Below are 17049 nucleotides of genomic sequence, written 5' to 3'. Positions count from 1 at the left end.
TTGATCATTTATTTAATGTTAAAAAAGTAAGACACTGTACAATGAAGATTAAAAAAGTAAAAAATCAGGCAATTAGGCAGTAAAAGTATCAACTATTTACAAGTAACAATAATCTACAGTTAGTAAAAACTACAAAGAAGCACAATTATAAAAAAAACTGCAACAAGAAATCACAATTTTGTAAAAAAATAGAAATTAAAAGCACACAATGTAATAGATTAATAGATATATGAAAAGAGATCATGTTTTTTATAAGAGTACCTTCGTTGCTTTGGCAAATAATATATGAGCGAAGTGCTTACAATACAAAATATATTTGGCACCGAGAATTGTAATAAAATGTTCTTCATAACTTAATGAAAAACTTAATCAAAACACCTCGTTAATTAATTAATTAAACACTTGTTTCATTCCTTACTGAAGCGTACGCTAACTCCTCCCCTCCTTGTTCGCCAACTTTTAGATCTGAGGTCATTTTAAGGGGGTGAACAGGGCTTGTGACTGAAATAGGTAAAAATAATTGGGAGGAAAGATCGTTGGCCGTCATGTAGTTATGACTCTTGTTCTCTTCAACAAAGTTATAATTCTTGTTCACACCAAGAAGGTTAACATCCTTGTCTGTTTCGTCAAGGTCAGGATCTTTGTTTGTCTCATTGAGGTCAAGACTCTTGTTTTTCTCGGTGTGGTTAAGAGTTTTGTTGGTTTGTTGCTTTATCCTCGATCGAGGGTATCTTTTGCTGTTTTGTTGTCGTGATAACCTGCGTCGATGATGAGGGGCAGTGTTGCCGTTTCTTTTTGGATGTTTTTGTTTATTTGACGAGATCAGTAGAGGGCGATATTTTTGATCGGTGTCTTTGAAGTTTAAGTCATAATCTAGAGAAATTTTTAAACAACATATTTGAAAATTAAATGCTATCTTTAATAATCACGATAGCACTAAGCCCTATGGCCAAAAAAAGATTTTTTTTATTTATCCTTGATGTGGGAAGGTCGACTTAACAACCTAAACATAGAGTAAAATTTGTTACTTTGACCCAGTCTTAAGTTGACTTTAACAGTTTGGGATGTTTTTTAAGTTGACTTTAACAGTTTGGGATGTGATTAAAATTGCCCGATAATTAATCTGCTGATTAAGTGTTTAAGTTTATACTGTTCATACCACCTTACTTAAGGGCATTACAACATGAAGAGAGTAGTGGGGATTAAACCCAGGACCTTATGTAGTAAAGCGGAGTGTTACCATTACACTCCAATGCCAGTCAAAGATTACAAGCTGTAAAACTGGCTTTTTTCTGGTTTATAAATAAGTAAAACTAAGAGCCATCTAAAGACTTGTCTGGAATGTTAATTATTACTTTAAATATCAGATTTTAAAGTTCCCTAAACTATCAGGACCAACCTTTAAGTACATCGTTGTTGTTCTCAGGTTCCTGGGTCAAGTTGATGTTGACCAACTTCTCCCCCTCTTCGTTACTCGTGATCGGATCCTGTGCGTACTCCCGTAACACCGCCAACTTCTTCTGTTTGTTCTTTTTTGCATCAAGAGCTTTCCGCATCTTCTGATATCTGGAAAATAGAAAAATTTAAGTGAATAAAATTTCAATTTTGCAATTATTTTTTTCATATCATTTTAAGGTGATAGGTTAGCATCGAACTCAAAACCTTTTGGCTAGTAACTCGATACCATAACCAATATACCACACTACCTGGCAAAATTTTACAATTTTAAGAACACAAAATACAGACAAAAAAATGTGAATATATAAAGCAATTTTCTGTTATTTGGCATCATATTTTAAGTCTTCAAAAAAGTTTAGTAACTTATAGTTAAACATACCTGTGATATAGGACACTGTTATCAAGTTTAGGTTGGGTATGTTGTAGCATGGTGGGGAGGGTGTGCATGTTGTTGTGCGTCTCGTTGTCGAAACTATGCTCGGTCATGCTTGAATCATGCTGAGAATAAACAAAAATGTTAAACCAAAAAAAAAATTTTAAATTAATTTTCAAATATGACAAATTTTTTTTCTTACTTGTAGGTTGGTTAATTTAATTGGTTTATCACCACTTCTTGAATGGTTGTAGTACTGTTGCGAACCATAATGATGGTTTTCAAATGAACCAGCGATAAGATGGTCTTTTTCACTATGGTAAAGATTACCACCCTAGATGGCCAAAAAAATGGTAAAATGGTTACATATTTTTTATGGTTAACAAAAATGGTTGAAATATGGTTCTTTAGGAAATTGGTTAATGGATGTAAAAATTTATTCTATTTGCTTTAAATAATTTAATAAACTAACGTGTGAATGTGCAATTCTGTGACTTCCATGATGAGATTTATCCTCACGGTTACAACTCCTGTTTGGTGACATATGTGAGTGACAACTTCTGTTCGGTGATAAATGTGAGTGACAACTTCTGTTCGGTGACACATGTGATTGACAAGTCCTGTTGTGTGTCGAATTGTGGTTACAACTCCTGTTGTGTGAAGTGTTTTGATTGGACGATGGTGCGGTGGTCAGAAGATTTGTTTCAGTCGTTTGTTCCGTCGCTAAAAAAAATATTAATTAAAAAAAAGAATTTTAATTAAAACTTTATTAAACTTTGCACAAACCAACTGTTGTCGAAGTATTTTCTCTTTTAGGCTCCCGTGAAGTCTTCTGGTTGAAAATAATGTTGGAAACACTGCCCTCATTTAATTTGTTGGCGGCAACCCTGGACTTTTTGCACGACATCATTTTCCAGTTTTGCTTGACGTCGTTTCTGGACCAAATATGTTGGTAGAAGAGAAGCACTGAGGTGGAACAAGAGAGAAAGGCGAACACAAAAGAGAATATCTCACTAAGGTTTGCTGGAGTTCCCTGAAATAAAATTATATCATTTAAAAAATTTACTTTTTTGCAGATAAAGCCGTTACAATTAAACTACATGGGATCCCGAGTTTGATCCCAACTGCTCTCATGCTGTTGTGCCCTTGAGTAAGGTGCTATAAACAATATGAACTCCTGTTACTCTATGTTAAGGTCGTGAAATCGATCTTTCCACATAGAGGATAAATCAATTATAAAAGAAACTTTTCAACAATGATTATTAACCTTATTAGTTGTTGAGAAAGTATTTCTGTTGAATTTTGAGGCTGAAATTTCTCTAGCAGCAGTGGCCTAAAAGTTAAAAATAAAAAATAATTTTATTTTTGGGTTAGAGCTAAAAATATTAAATTTAACATAAACATCAGAGCAGGGCTTGTACCTGAATGTATGGAGAAGCCACAGTCATGGCAGCAGCCACCCAGGTTGCGATAAAAAACCCGAGAATCATTGCCACGCCCCGTAATCTCGTTCGGAAACTCTGCTCGTTGTTTATCTGAGGATAAACATTCATTTTTATTTGGCAACACTATTTTTTAACAGTGATACCTTTAAAAAACTAAATTTTTATAATTAAAACTTGATTAAGTACTAAAATTAATTAGGTTAATTAAATTAATTAATTAAATAAAACCATTAGAAAACAAACTTGGTTTAATGGAGGTCTTATATCATCTTTAACTCTGGTTCCTTCATAATTTCCCATGTAATGTAGTGGGGTTTGTTCATCACTGTAATATAATAGGGTTGGTTAGACAGTTGACTTAAAAAATTGCCTTTTAAATTCGTATTATGGATCTTAGAGAACTTTACACATTGGGTTGGCATTTCAATTGTCATAAAATAGTTAAAACTCTTATATTTGCCTTTAATTTAGCCGAGCACCACAAATGGCAGTTTTTTTAACTTGTATATGCAGTTTACAAGACTTTTAAATTAAAAACAAACTGCCATTTGTGGTGCTTCGTTAAATTAAACGCAAATATAAGAGTTTTAACTATATTATGACAATTAAAATGCCAACCCAAGCTTTTAGCTAGTTACTAATGTATTGAAAGTAAACCAGATCAATTTTAGGTTAGTTAGTCTGAAAACTTATGTGCAACTGGAGGGCAATGTACAATGATGTCATAGTAGGCACTTATAAAGCGTTACAAATAATACAATAAACATTATTATCCTGACTCAAACCAAGAATAATTTACACTCACAAATTATTTCTGTTTTGTTTCCCGTTAGCTTTATTGACCTCCAAATTACAATTCAAGGTCGCTAATATTTTAAGTAAAACCAGAACACAAGCGATCGCTATGACAGCTGCAGCCACATAGAAAGCATATAAACTTGTCTCCCACGACAACCAACAACTATTGAGGATAAAGTAAATTATTATTTGTTCTGTGGGGAAACACTGAATTAAGCAGACAGATGCAAGTTTAATTTAATTATGATAAATAAATTTTTGTTTAAATATACTTATTTTGTATTTTTTTATCCTCAATGTGGAAAGGTCAAATGCGCAACTTAAACATAGAGTAACATCAGTTACCCTAAACCAGTCTCGAGTTGCCTGTGCCAGTTTGCGATATTATAGATTATAATTGCTCAATAATTATGCTGCTGATTAAGTGCTGGCTTAGCAGGAGTTTATACCATTTATGCGCCTTACTCAAGGGTGCTACAGCATGAGAGCAGTGGGGATTGATCTTTGGACTTTAAGTAGGAAAATTAAAGGTTTTTACTCGTGAACCAGTGATTAGAACAGATAATAATTAAACAAATTTAAACTTCAACTTACTACTTGTGTCCGTCCCCATTGTAATTCTCTAGTTTTGCTGCTGCAGTTATTCCACAAATTATTAATGGAATTCCACATCCAATTAAGTAGAACCTGAAACAATCAAGCTTAAGTAACCAGGCACACAAATGTTTTTAAACATTATAGTTTCCAATAGTTTAGGTCCCAGGTTTAATTCCAACTGCTGTCATGTTTTAAGTTAGTTCTTTTGCAGAACCAATCCGAAAATTAATTTTTAAACAATTATAATAAATAATATCCCAAACTGCCAAAAGCAACTTAAGGCTAGGTTAAGGTAACTGAAGTTAATCTATGTTTAGGTTGCAATATTGCTGTTCACACATCTATGATAAATAAATATTAAAAATTACTAACCTTAATAAAGGTCTTGGAGGTTTGGGGTCAAGTGATGGAGGTTGTTGTGATGTCATAATGTCCTTACAAATATTCCTTGATGATAACAAAACCCACAACAATACAGATAATGAGGAATAATGGAGCAATATTCCACTCACATAACATAATACCTGAAGAAAAAAACTTTTTAGATTTTTTTACAAATGTAGCAAAAATTACTGGCAAGGTGGTGTAGTGGTTAGAACACTTGGCTTTACTACATAAGGTCTTGGGTTTGATCCCGGCTGCTTCTATGCTGTAGTGCCCTTAAGTAAGGTGCTATAAACAGTATAAAGCTGAGCTAGCACCTAAACAGCAGGTTAATTACCGGGCAATTATAATCTATAATATCCCAAACTGCCACAGGCAACTCAAGACTGGGTTGGAGTAACTGATGTTACTATATGTTTAGGTCGTAAAGTCAACCTTCCCACATAGAAGATAAATAATAAATTATACAAAAAATATTTAAATCTTACTTGGAAATCCACCCTCCAAATTCCCACTGTGAATGCGATGACAGAAATCAAAAGATGAAGGCAAGTATTTAATATCATATGTCTCGTATCTCGTGTTATTAAAATACTAAAAAAAAATTAAAAATTAATCGAAAAAAAGTCTTAATTTAAGTTTTTAACCTTTTGATATTGTTGGTATTGGAAAATAACTTACAAAATAAACATTGTATATACAATTTTTAAAACAATTTTAAGGAAAAATTTAATTATCAACTATGCTAATTTACTTAAATAAAAAACATTAAAAACCTAATTAGGCAAAAACTTCATAATTAATTAAAAGTAAAAAAATTTTTAATTTTATCATAATATCTCATCAAACCTAACATCTAGTAAAATTTCAATTAAAATAAATACCAACTTACTTGTTAAAAGTAATATATGTGAATAGAATAAACACAAGGGTGGATGAGAGCACAGTGGAACCGACATATATGGAGGGATGTAACATCTGGGTGGAACCATTTATTCCATATTGTCCCATTTCTTCCCATGTTATATCCTAAATATTATTTATTTTTGGTTAAAATTTTAATGTCAAAAATAATTAAATTTTTTCCATATTATAATAGAGGAAATAGGTTTAGTTTTTATTGGGAAAGGGTGTGCTGTTGTGACATGTTTAAGCTATCCATAAACACTGGGCTTTAAAGGCAAATAATGTGGCATTAGTGTGACTTAGACTTGAAACCTTTTGGCTCATAATCCAATGCCATAACTCATATGCCACACTACTGGAATTACATTACATTATATTATCCATTCGTGCCAAACAAAATATTTATTTCTTTTCAAGATAATTCACTTTTAATAAAGAATTTGTGATATCCATTTTAAAAATATTGACTGAATAAAAAAAACAATAAATGATATCCCTTTTGATCACAATGTTTCCAAATAATAATAAATTACCTGAAATATTGCAATAGTGGATAGAATCTTGCATTCTACGACGGCAACGTTGATATTTTGTTGTTTGTTTGTTCGGTTGAATCGACAATCATCGTGGGAAATCCCCCAATGCGATCCGTTCCAGATGCCAATAAAGTGTTTTCCATTAAACATCGAAACTTTAAAAAAAAAGATTTTTAAATTTTTAAGCAAAATTTTTTAAATGTTTTTGTAAAAAAATCTTTCTTACCACTTTCTTTAGTTTGAAATACATAAACAACCGGTTGTGATGTCATAACTAACTGGTCCCCATTAAACGAGATTGAGTAAATATCAGAGATCAAAACATGAACCCCTAGTGGTGAGCTCTCTGGTGCTTCTAGTGGATATTGTGACAAACCTAAAGTGGTAGTTTGGGCCGATTGGAACAAATTTCCATTTCTGAAAAAATTATTTTTTTAATCAAATTTAAAAATGACAACTTTTAATTAATTTTCAATTAATTATTATGATTAATTAATTTTAGTTTTTATAAACAGAAAAGCAACTTGCCTGTATACTGTTATCAGTAAATTATATTTTCTTCCATCTTCAATATTCAAGTTTGGGATTCTTATAAAAGGCTGAGGAAGCTAAAAAAAATAATTTTTAAAATTAAGTATAATGGTTAAAATATATAAATGATCTTTATAGGTTCACAAAATATAGAAAATCTTATAAGTTCAGTAATAAAAACTGCCATATGTAGTGCACAGGTGATTTATTACTGGATAAATATTATTTGCCAGTTGCAACCATATAACAACAATTAAAATGCAGATTATAGGACAGGGATTGATCGAAAGCAATAAATATATATTATTAATATGTTAGATAACACTTACCAAGGTTTTTGTTTGTGATTTTATATATTTGTTTTCCTTCTTATTCATCTTGGTTGAAATATTAAAAGTTGTTGATTGGGTTTCAGAACTTAAAGTTTTTCCAATGACAAAAATATTTTCAAATTCCTGGTTAAAATTTAAAATTAGAATTAAAAACGCAATTAAAATAAAAAGCGTAAAATTTTAAGTAGACCTAAAATTTGCCATAATAGTTGATAACAGTTTATGTTTAACAGAAAAATCCTGTTTAAAAATATGTAACCAACAAGGGTTATCTTCAAAATGCATTTTAAAATTACTCCTATTATTAACTTTACCTGTTTCCTGCTAAACTTTTTAATATAAATAGTGATAATATGTCTTTTAGATAGACCAGGTAACAAGTTTATAGTATAGAAGATTCATGACAGCAACAAACAATTTAATTAAACCGGCAGCGTGGTGTAGTGGTAAGAACACTTGCTACACCCCTACTGCTCTGATGCTGTAGCGCCCTTGAGTAAGGCGCTAAAAACGGTATGAACTTCTGCTATGCCAGCACTTAATCAGCAGCATAGTTATCAGGCAATTATAATCAATATAATATCCCAAACTGACACAGGCAACTCGAGACTGGGTCGGAGTAACTGATGTTACTCTATGTTTAGGTCGCGCATTCGACCTTCCCACATCAAGAATAACGATAAATACAAAAAAAAATTCAAAATTTATAATAAAAAAAAATTGTATATAAATTTGATTTATTAAAAATCTAAACCAGCAAATTTTAGAAAAACAAAATTTTTTTAAATTTTCTAAGTTTAATTTAAATACATAATACACTCACCTTATCAAACCCCTCCACTACATTGAACAACAAGTAGAGAGATTGCTTGAGTAAGTTGAGTATTGTGGGGTAAGTTTGGAGGGGTATGGTGGGGAGGTGGGGTCCTGTTGTGCTGATACTGGCAAGTCTGACCACAACTGAACTCATCTGCATCTGAAGATGGAATTTATAAAATTTAAATCGGAATTTTAAATGATCACAGTTTAACCCATGAGGGTTTTTTAAAGTTATTTGAGTTAAGTTGTCCTGGTTATGCTGTCTTTAAGTTAAGTAAATGTGTTTTGAGTAAAAGTGTTTTTAAGTAAAATTGTTCTGAGTAAAAGTGTTTTGAGTTAAAGTTTTGAGATTAAAGTTGTCTCTGAGTTGAGTGATTTTAAATTGAGTTGTCTTAAGTTTAAGAGTTTTTGAGTTGATTGGTCTATCATGAAACCAATTTTATACACAGTTCAGTGCAATTATAATAATGATAAAGTTCTTAGCCAGGCCAAACAAGCAATATCACCAGATCAAATAATAGCCCAATTTAACATATCTAGAGATTGGGTTTAGGTAGCAAAACTTGCCCTAAATTTTACCCTGAGTCTCACAATTACTTAAAATCCCAAAACTTACCGCATCAACTTGAGAAAGGAACCCACTGCACTTCTGCATCAACTCAACGATCATCTCCACCCCTAGTGGTGACTCTACACTCGAGTTTCCAAGTTTTATGCTGGTATCCTGGCACTTTGTAAGAGCATCGGTCGAGGTAATATCTTGAAGTAACGTGGTCTAAAATAAATAAATAAAGTTTTAAATTTTTTAATAAAAAATTTTGGTTGTTAAAATGAATTTATAAACCATTACATAACTTTATATTTGTGTTAAATTGTACAAAATTGTTTTGTTAAGTACATAAATTCCAATCCAACCATGCTTAAATATTGATTCATTCTCAAGAATTTGAAATGCAAATACGAGATTGTTAAACACACAAAAGACTAAGTTTTAATATGTAATTATTTCCCATATTTAATCCACTGTGACAGTAATTATACAGAACTTTAACTTTAACTATTAATTAAACTTTAAATACTTAAGCTTGGCTGTTTTTTAGTTTTTGGAAACTCGGATTTAAATTTATACAAAAAATTAATTTACTAATTATGTAGTAAAATTATATTGCTAGTTACAAATACTTTTAAATTAAAAAAAAAAAAAAAAAAAGAAAAAGTTAAAAAATTTTTTGAACATAATTTAACTTATATTAATTAGCAATTAAAAATAGCTTACCTTAATAATTCGGGCAATTTGGTCGATAAATTGACATCGTGAGTAATTACCCTTCCTCCAACCCTCATGTGAGTCACAAGTCTTGCTCGCTTTATGGCTCATTGAGTTGTCCTTAAAGTAGAACTTTTATAAATTTGCCAAAAAAAAAAAGAATACAAAATTTTATTTTTCATTTATATTGTTAGAATGTAAGTTGTATTTTAAAAACACTTACACAAAAATAAATTTTAAAAAATTAAAAAAATTAAAATCAAAAAAATTCTTGATTAAAAAGTAAAGTTGTTCCTACTTTAGGTTGGTGGCAAGTTAGAAATGTTGTGGCATCAGTGACAGTGGCAGGCCACATAAACAATCCAAGATTGTTGGTTACATTTGTTGCTCTACAGTAGGTGGCGCTCTTTTTAAGGACGATGAGTTGGATTTGTTGGAAGACCTTGGCGTGACTTGAGGTAATCGAGCATCTCCACGTTCCTGGTGGATTAAGTTTTGTTTTAAAAAAATCTGAACTTTTTAGATGAAATTTTATTTAAATTATTAAAGTGTAAAAATGTAATTTTTTCTGGATTACTCAAGGTGGTGGTTTTCACATTTTTTTGGGGGGGAGGCTATGCTGTTGTGACATGTTTAAGCTATTCATAAACGCCAGGATTAAGAATGATTAATGTGGCATTGGTGTGACTCGATTCTGAAACCTTTGGCTTGTAATCCGTTGCCATACCCAATATATCAAACTAACAGACTACTATAATACCAGTAAATACTTCAATGTCAGCCATTTATCCTGTTCACAAACCAAACAAAATAACATTCGTGGTCGCTTATCGAAAGAAGCTGTGTTGGATTAATAAAGATCAAACTTTGTATCCATTGTAGTGAGGTCTAGTGCCTTAATTACTACACTAGTTAGGTTATTACATAAATGAACCCAGTTTTACCGGCAAATTTTTGATTAATTTCTTTAAGTTGAAAGTTGCTTGAAACAATTGTTTTGTTGTAAAATCTTGTCGTGTTTTCCTCAAATATCTCCGTTGAAGCGTTACCAACTGGCTTGCCATTCCGGCTCCAAGTCACCTTCAAATAAAACAAATATTCAAAAAACAGAAAAATATCAAAATTAAAAACTTTAGTTTGCCTATAACTTAAAAAGGAACATACTACATCTTAGACACAATATTAGAAAGCAAAGCACCCTTAAATAGGGTGTTATTAACTTCTGCTGAGCCAATACTTAATCAGCAGCTTAATTATCAGGCAATTTTAATCTATAATATCCAAAACTGCCACAGGCAACTCAAGACTGAGTCGGAGTAACTGATGTTACTCTATTTTTTGGGTTGTGAAGTCGATCTTCCCACATCAAGGATTAAGAAACATGATGAAAAAGTTAAAAAAAAGAAGTTACCCACCTTAGCTTCCTTGATATCAGTTCCCTCACAGTTGAGTGAAATTGAATCTCCCTCAAACACAACTTGTCTGCTTGAGGGTTGCATCTCAAAATATGGAAGCTCAGTCAAAGTATCTGAGGTTAAAATACAAAGAACTTTAAAATTTATTGTAACAAAATATTCAGATTTCAAACTTTTAAACCTTTTCTTTAATAAGTTTACTACAGTTGTTCTTATTTTAATCCTAAACTTAAAATATTTTTAATAAGAAGTGTAACTTACCACATGGCAACTTTTTCGGTCTTAATTGTTTTAATTGTTTTCCCCGGAATGAGGATGGTAACCGGCATGTGCCCAACAATTTAACCTTGACCTTTTGACCTGATGGTGTTGGATTAGACCTTTTGTTCTTGTAAGCTCGGAACCAAGTGATGAAATCAGACATTAAACAATCACAGATGAGGTAGTCAGATAATAAATCTCTTGAAATATTAAAACAAAAATTATTTAACAAATATTTGATGTGAAAAGGATGTTTCAATGGCTTAAACATAGAGTAACATTTGTTACCATGACCTAGTCTCGAGTTAACTTTAGCATTTTGGGATATTAAAGATTATAATTGCCCGATCATTATGCTGCTGACTAAGTGTTGGCTCAGCAGGAGTTTATGCAGTTTATACTGCCTTACTCAAGGGCACTACAGCATGATAGCAGTTAAACCTTATAAAGTGGGGCCAAGTGTTCTGAACTACACCATGTTGCTTGTTAACAAACGAATTACACAAATCTAATAACTCACAGTTTCACCAGAGAGATTAAAGGAGTGAACGCATCACCAGGAATAATGGGAAACAAATTAAAACTCAAATACCTAAAAAAATATTTTATCAATTATTGAGTAAACTTTTTTTTGTATATATCTTTATCCTCGATGTGGGAAAGTCGAATGCGCGACTTAAACATAGAGTAACATGAGTTACTCCGACCCAGTCTCGGGTTGCCTGTGGCAGTTTGGAATATTATAGAGACTATAATTGCCTGATAATCATACTGCTGATTAAGTGCTGGCTGAGCAGGAGTTTATACCGTTTATAGCGCCTTACTCTAGGGCGCTACAGCATGAGATCAGTGAGGGTTGAACCCACGACCCCAAGTGTGGTGTAGCAAGTGTGGAGTAGCAAGTGTTCTTACCACTACACCACGCTGCCAGTAATTTTTTACTGATGCCAACACTTTCATGCTTTGCTTAAACAACTTACAATTCTTGCAAATTGTCCAATCCAAGAAACATGTTTTTGTTTATTCTTCCAAGCTCATTGTAACTTAAATTTCTAAAACAAAAGTTAAACATTTTTCGAATAACAATTTGACGATCAAAACTAGAATTCTTAAACTTTGTAACAGTATTAAAACTTAGCAATTAGTAAATACCATTAGACATATTAAAAAGTAAAACAAACTTACAATTGTGTTAAGTTTTGGAATATTTTGAATGCTGAAGGTGCGATAAAACTTATTTTGTTGTTTGCTAAATTCCTGTAAAAATAAATATTTTTATTCAACTTTGTAATCTATATATTTAAAGTGGATTAAAAAACTGCTGTTTATGGGGTATATTAAATTGCAAACACTTTACCACAATTAAAATATAGACTGGGCTGTAGTTGTACATAATTTACAAATTACTAATTTTTAAGTTTTCAACATATTTTGTAAAAAATTTTATTCAACTTACAAAGTTTTAATATTGGTTTTTAAAATATTCGTTTCAGGAAAAAAATCTGAGGTTATTTCTGTGACATCATTACCAGAAAAATCACTGAAATTAAAAAAATTTAATTTGAACAAAAATTTATTTATTTTTAGAGTATTAATTAACACGTTTTACTTGAAAAAATAAACATAAATTTTTTTTAAAATAAGTTACATAGTTATATAGTTGAATAAAATCCTTTTTAATAAACTTACATTGCTTGAATGTTTTCAGAAAACTTAAGTTGAGTTAGAATGCCGTGTAAGTCAGCTGCTTTGTGACAATAAACTTTTTTACCCGAACCATTCTGTTATAAAACAATTTAAATCAAAATTTTATAAACTAAAAGTTAAAAAAAGGGGGTGGGGTAAAATATTTATTGTTTTAGGTTTTCTGAAAAAACATTAACTGTAGCTATATTACCAGACTAAACTATGAATTTAACAGTTTTTTAATTAACTTAATCTTACTTTTTTTCCAGTTGTTGAACAACCACATTCAGGAAAATCCGAGAATGAACAAGAATTTATCAGGACGAGGAAATTGAACAAAATAATTGAAGCAAATAAATTCATGTTTATGGGTTTAATAACTTCAATTTTCGAGTTAAAAACTTCATGGTTTTAATAAAAATTTACCCACAATGGGTTTTAAAAACAGTTTATCTATTACAAACAAAATCAATTTTAATTTTTTGAAATGTAATTTATCCTCAAAGTGAAAGACAGAAAGATGTCTTCATAGAAAAACTATTAAGAACTTCAATTATTTCGACCTAGTTATAATTTTGAAATATTATCTGCCTGAATTTTGCTTGTTATTTTGTTATTTTTAAATTATTTTTATAAAAACATTTAGTATTTTGGCCCTTTCAGCCTTCATTTAATTATAACAATATCAAGTGAATACAACCTTTAAAAATTTAAACTTTAAATTAATTTCACGCAAATATATATATACAAAAGTACATAAACAAATTGAACATATTGATTGCCTGGAAACCCGCAAGAATTATTTAATTCCTTAAAAAAAACAAATTTTACATAAAGTCTCAAAATACGGCAAAATTAAATTCCGAAAAATTAACATATTTGCAAAAAAATAAATCTTTTTTTAAACCGAAATATTAAGATTTATTGACCACCGAGGCTTATTATATTTCTTAAAATGTAAAAAAAACCTTAGCAATAATTTTTAAAGTTATTATTAACTTTAGCTATTGAATAATTTTATACAAAAAACTATTTTGTATTGTCGATGTAACTTTTTATGTCAACACTAATATTAACAACGAGTGAAAAAGTTGAATGTTTTGTGACAAACTAAACAAGTGTTATATTTTATCCTCTAATATTTCCAAAGCTTAGTAGATTACTAAATATTTAAAGTATGTGAATTGTTAATGTTGTTACAATTTATTCGACTGCCTTGCTTTCCTGGTTGAAGCCTTGTGTCACAGGATGATTTAAATTTACATTTTTTTGTATATATTTTTATCCTCGATGTGGGTCGTTGCATAACCTGAACATAGAGTAACATCAGTTACCCCAACCCAGTTTTGAGTTGCCTGTGGCAGTTTGGAATATTATAGATTATAATTACCTAGTAATTATGCTGCTAATTAAGTACTGGCTCAGCAGGAGTTTATAGCGCCTTACTCAAGGGCGCTACAGGATGAGATCAGTGGGGATTGAACCCACGACCTCATGTGTGGTGTAGCAAGTGTTCTTACCACTACACCACGCTGCCGGTGATATTAGGTTTGTTCTCTAATACTACAAAAAGAAAACAAGAATAAAAAATATATATATAAATTTCGAATACTAACAATCTGAGTAAGGCACTCTAAGCAATATTCAATTTTGTCAAAAACAAATACACAGTTGACTTTAAATTCAGTAAAATCCTAAACTGACAAAATTTAAAAAATTGGGCTAAGGGTAAAGAAAGGTAAACTAAACTTAGTAGGCTATGAGGCTAGTCTTTTTGCCCCTGAACTTAATATACAGTTCTCCTTTTCAACCTTTTAAAACAATAATAAAACAAAAAACTCAATTTCTTAATAACTTAATGTATTTTTATGAAATAAAGGCAAATTATATTTTGAACTTAAGACAAAAACGAATTCCTAAAAAAAATTATTCTGGTTTCCAAGATTCTATTTTAGGTCTGGTGGTAGAGTAGGGAACGTAACACTGGTTGGACCCAGTTTTATTGGGGGAGTGTTTAATTAAAAATTTTCTTTGAATGGGGGGGACTTTTGTAGGGGGGTCATCGGTCATGTAGTGAAGCCATCTGTGCCTGGAACACAATTTTATTTGTTAACATATTATAAACTCAATGGTATTAAGTGACGACCATTGGCTTTATATTAAATTAATTAAAAACAGTTATATTAGCCACAATGTATGATACAATAAATTTATAAATATCTATTGCCACACATAAGTAATATTACAGTATTAAAGTCTGGCATTCCGGTGAAGTGGTCAGAAAACTTGGCTTTACTACATGAGGTCATGGGTTCGATCCCCACTGCTCTTATGCTGTAGCACCCTTAAGTAAGGTGACTTATCCACATAGAGTTTAAATAAATATAAAAAAGTGTTTCATTATACTAGTAAAAATATTACAATTTATATATATACATATTATCTAAATGACCTTACTAAAAACATTTGAATGCTAATAATTTTTTTAAATCAATACAAACAAAAAATGTTATGTATATCAAAAGGTGGCAAACTTATGTGTATATATTGGCTAACAAATTTACCAAATACAGGAAATGAGGTAATTGTTAATCAGTAGAATAATTTAATTATTTTCCCTTGGCTTTACAAATGTTTGCTGATCACATGCATTTACAAGTATTTGGTTTATATTATTATCTCATGCCCCCAATATAGTGTTTAAATTATGGTAACAGCTTAGAGAATTTATTTAAAGTACTTAGACAGAAAAAAATAATATTGAAATATATTTGAGGTAATCAGTCTATTGCAAAATGAAAAAAGTTGAAAGAACCTTGATTTTGTTCCTTTAATTCATATATATAAGTTTGTATCAAAATGTTTTTTTTTTAGTCTGTGTTAAAATTAATTTTAGCTTTGTTGTTTAATTTCTTTAGTTGATTTAAATTTGTAAACAAAAAAATTCGATAAATTGTTAAAAACTAATTTACCATTCCGGAGTTACTTGACTAGCGTTGTAATCCCATTTATTTGCCCAATTTTCCTGATTGTAATCAACCCATCTGTTCCTTGCCACAAAATAACGATTATTCTCGTAATATTTGTTCCCCAATTCATCGGTGCCAATCAAGGTTCCGTACCTAACATCTTCCATTCTGTGATGTCATAAACAATAATAATTAAATATTTGTAAAATAATATTTAAACATCAGAAATATGAGACGGAAAAAAACACCTAATTTAATTACAAATTAACCAATCTGGAAAGTTGGGCAGATTTCGACAAGATCTCGTGCGTGCAAGCCTAAATATTGGCGTGACTGTATTTACTTGTAAAGCCAGGCGTGCAAAACGCCGTGCATTTTTTTCAATGAAAAATATCTTGTGCGTGCACATTGCCCTACTTTTCAGAATGGCAAATTAATGTGTGTTTATCATAAAATAACAAATATTGATATTTTTAATTAAATTAACCTTGACATTTGGACTAAAACTCCACGAATTCTTGGAAAATATCCGCCATCTTTTGCGTAATTTTGTTGAAAGGATTTCATCATTTCGTTGAACGGAACATAAAACTGACGCCGAATTAAACCAATTAATTTACTCATTTTAATAATTAGTTAATTTGTCAACATTCTTAATATATAAAAACCTGTTTAAGTATTAAATTTAGGCTAATAATTTCTTTTTTTTTTTTTCGACAGTGAAGTTGAAAAATAATAATAACTTGAAGGGCAAAGTTGTTACTTATTTGTGTCCACGTTTAAGAATTTATCCTCGATTAAAAAGTTTTGTTTTAATGCCTGTTCACACGACAAGATAACGTTGCGTTAAGTAACTTTACGAGTTCTAGGGATTAACAAATAGAAAATATCTAATAAAAGTATACCGCTTACGAAATCTTGCGTAAATTTCGCTTCGGCTACAAAACTACGAAATCTAACTTACGCAAACTTTCGTACGTGTGAACCAACTTTCGTACGTGTGAACCACTCTATTCATTTTAAATGGTTGCGAAATCTTACACTACGTTACGTTGCGTTGCGTACGCCGCGTGAACGGGCCTTTACGGTTTTCAAAATTTCATTTTTACACTTAAAATAAACATTAGTAAGTTTAAAATTGTTTGTTTTAATATAGACATACAATCAAATTACTATATTAGATCTTTTTATGGTTTTAACTTTACTAATCTTTGGTAAATGTCAAGACTTTTCTCCTTTTGAGATTTTTCTTTTTTATATAATTTTAAAAGT

The 17049-nt window shown here is 30.7% G+C and overlaps 2 protein-coding genes across 2 annotated transcripts; both read right to left on the bottom strand.

Annotated features, from left to right (window-relative positions):
• Nucleotides 1–13250, bottom strand: LOC145744776 (adhesion G protein-coupled receptor A3-like). Its single transcript, XM_082562718.1, has 31 exons — nucleotides 13067–13250; nucleotides 12812–12903; nucleotides 12579–12662; nucleotides 12308–12379; nucleotides 12103–12174; nucleotides 11643–11714; nucleotides 11123–11322; nucleotides 10862–10974; nucleotides 10391–10526; nucleotides 9745–9926; nucleotides 9456–9566; nucleotides 8796–8954; nucleotides 8184–8336; nucleotides 7358–7483; nucleotides 7026–7105; nucleotides 6724–6914; nucleotides 6495–6652; nucleotides 5948–6084; nucleotides 5544–5649; nucleotides 5044–5195; nucleotides 4669–4761; nucleotides 4082–4237; nucleotides 3520–3601; nucleotides 3253–3366; nucleotides 3099–3164; nucleotides 2618–2864; nucleotides 2304–2554; nucleotides 2034–2165; nucleotides 1838–1956; nucleotides 1400–1566; nucleotides 1–873 (listed from the first exon to the last, which is right to left on the bottom strand). The coding sequence occupies exons 1-31, from the start codon at nucleotides 13169–13171 to the stop codon at nucleotides 395–397; spliced, it is 4407 nt and encodes a 1468-aa protein (XP_082418844.1). The 5' UTR covers nucleotides 13172–13250; the 3' UTR covers nucleotides 1–394.
• A 1407-nt stretch (nucleotides 13251–14657) lies between these two features.
• LOC145745445 (NADH dehydrogenase [ubiquinone] 1 alpha subcomplex subunit 12-like) lies at nucleotides 14658–16494 on the bottom strand. The gene is made up of 3 exons (XM_082563525.1): nucleotides 16265–16494; nucleotides 15781–15945; nucleotides 14658–14897 (listed from the first exon to the last, which is right to left on the bottom strand). Exons 1-3 carry the CDS (start codon nucleotides 16399–16401, stop codon nucleotides 14735–14737), a joined length of 465 nt encoding a protein of 154 aa, XP_082419651.1. The 5' UTR covers nucleotides 16402–16494; the 3' UTR covers nucleotides 14658–14734.
• Between the last annotated feature and the right edge of the window lie 555 nt (nucleotides 16495–17049).

The sequence above is a fragment of the Corella eumyota genome, chromosome 3 (assembly GCF_963082875.1).
Source record: "Corella eumyota chromosome 3, kaCorEumy4.1, whole genome shotgun sequence".
In the NCBI taxonomy this organism is placed as follows: Eukaryota; Metazoa; Chordata; class Ascidiacea; order Phlebobranchia; family Corellidae; genus Corella; species Corella eumyota.
This window is presented reverse-complemented; position numbering and strand designations above follow the sequence as displayed.

Coding starts and splice junctions, on each gene's coding strand:
- LOC145744776 (XM_082562718.1), bottom strand. CDS start 13,171: ATGAATTTATTTGCTTCAATTATTTTGTTCAATTTCCTCGTCCTGATA. Junction 11,323..11,642: donor TTAATCTCTCTGGTGAAACT/GTGAGTTATTAG, acceptor TAATATTTCAAG/AGATTTATTATCTGACTACC. Junction 9,927..10,390: donor AATTAATCAAAAATTTGCCG/GTAAAACTGGGT, acceptor TTAATCCACCAG/GAACGTGGAGATGCTCGATT.
- LOC145745445 (XM_082563525.1), bottom strand. CDS start 16,401: ATGAGTAAATTAATTGGTTTAATTCGGCGTCAGTTTTATGTTCCGTTC. Junction 15,946..16,264: donor GTTTTAGTCCAAATGTCAAG/GTTAATTTAATT, acceptor ATGACATCACAG/AATGGAAGATGTTAGGTACG. Junction 14,898..15,780: donor AGTCAAGTAACTCCGGAATG/GTAAATTAGTTT, acceptor ATTGTGTTCCAG/GCACAGATGGCTTCACTACA.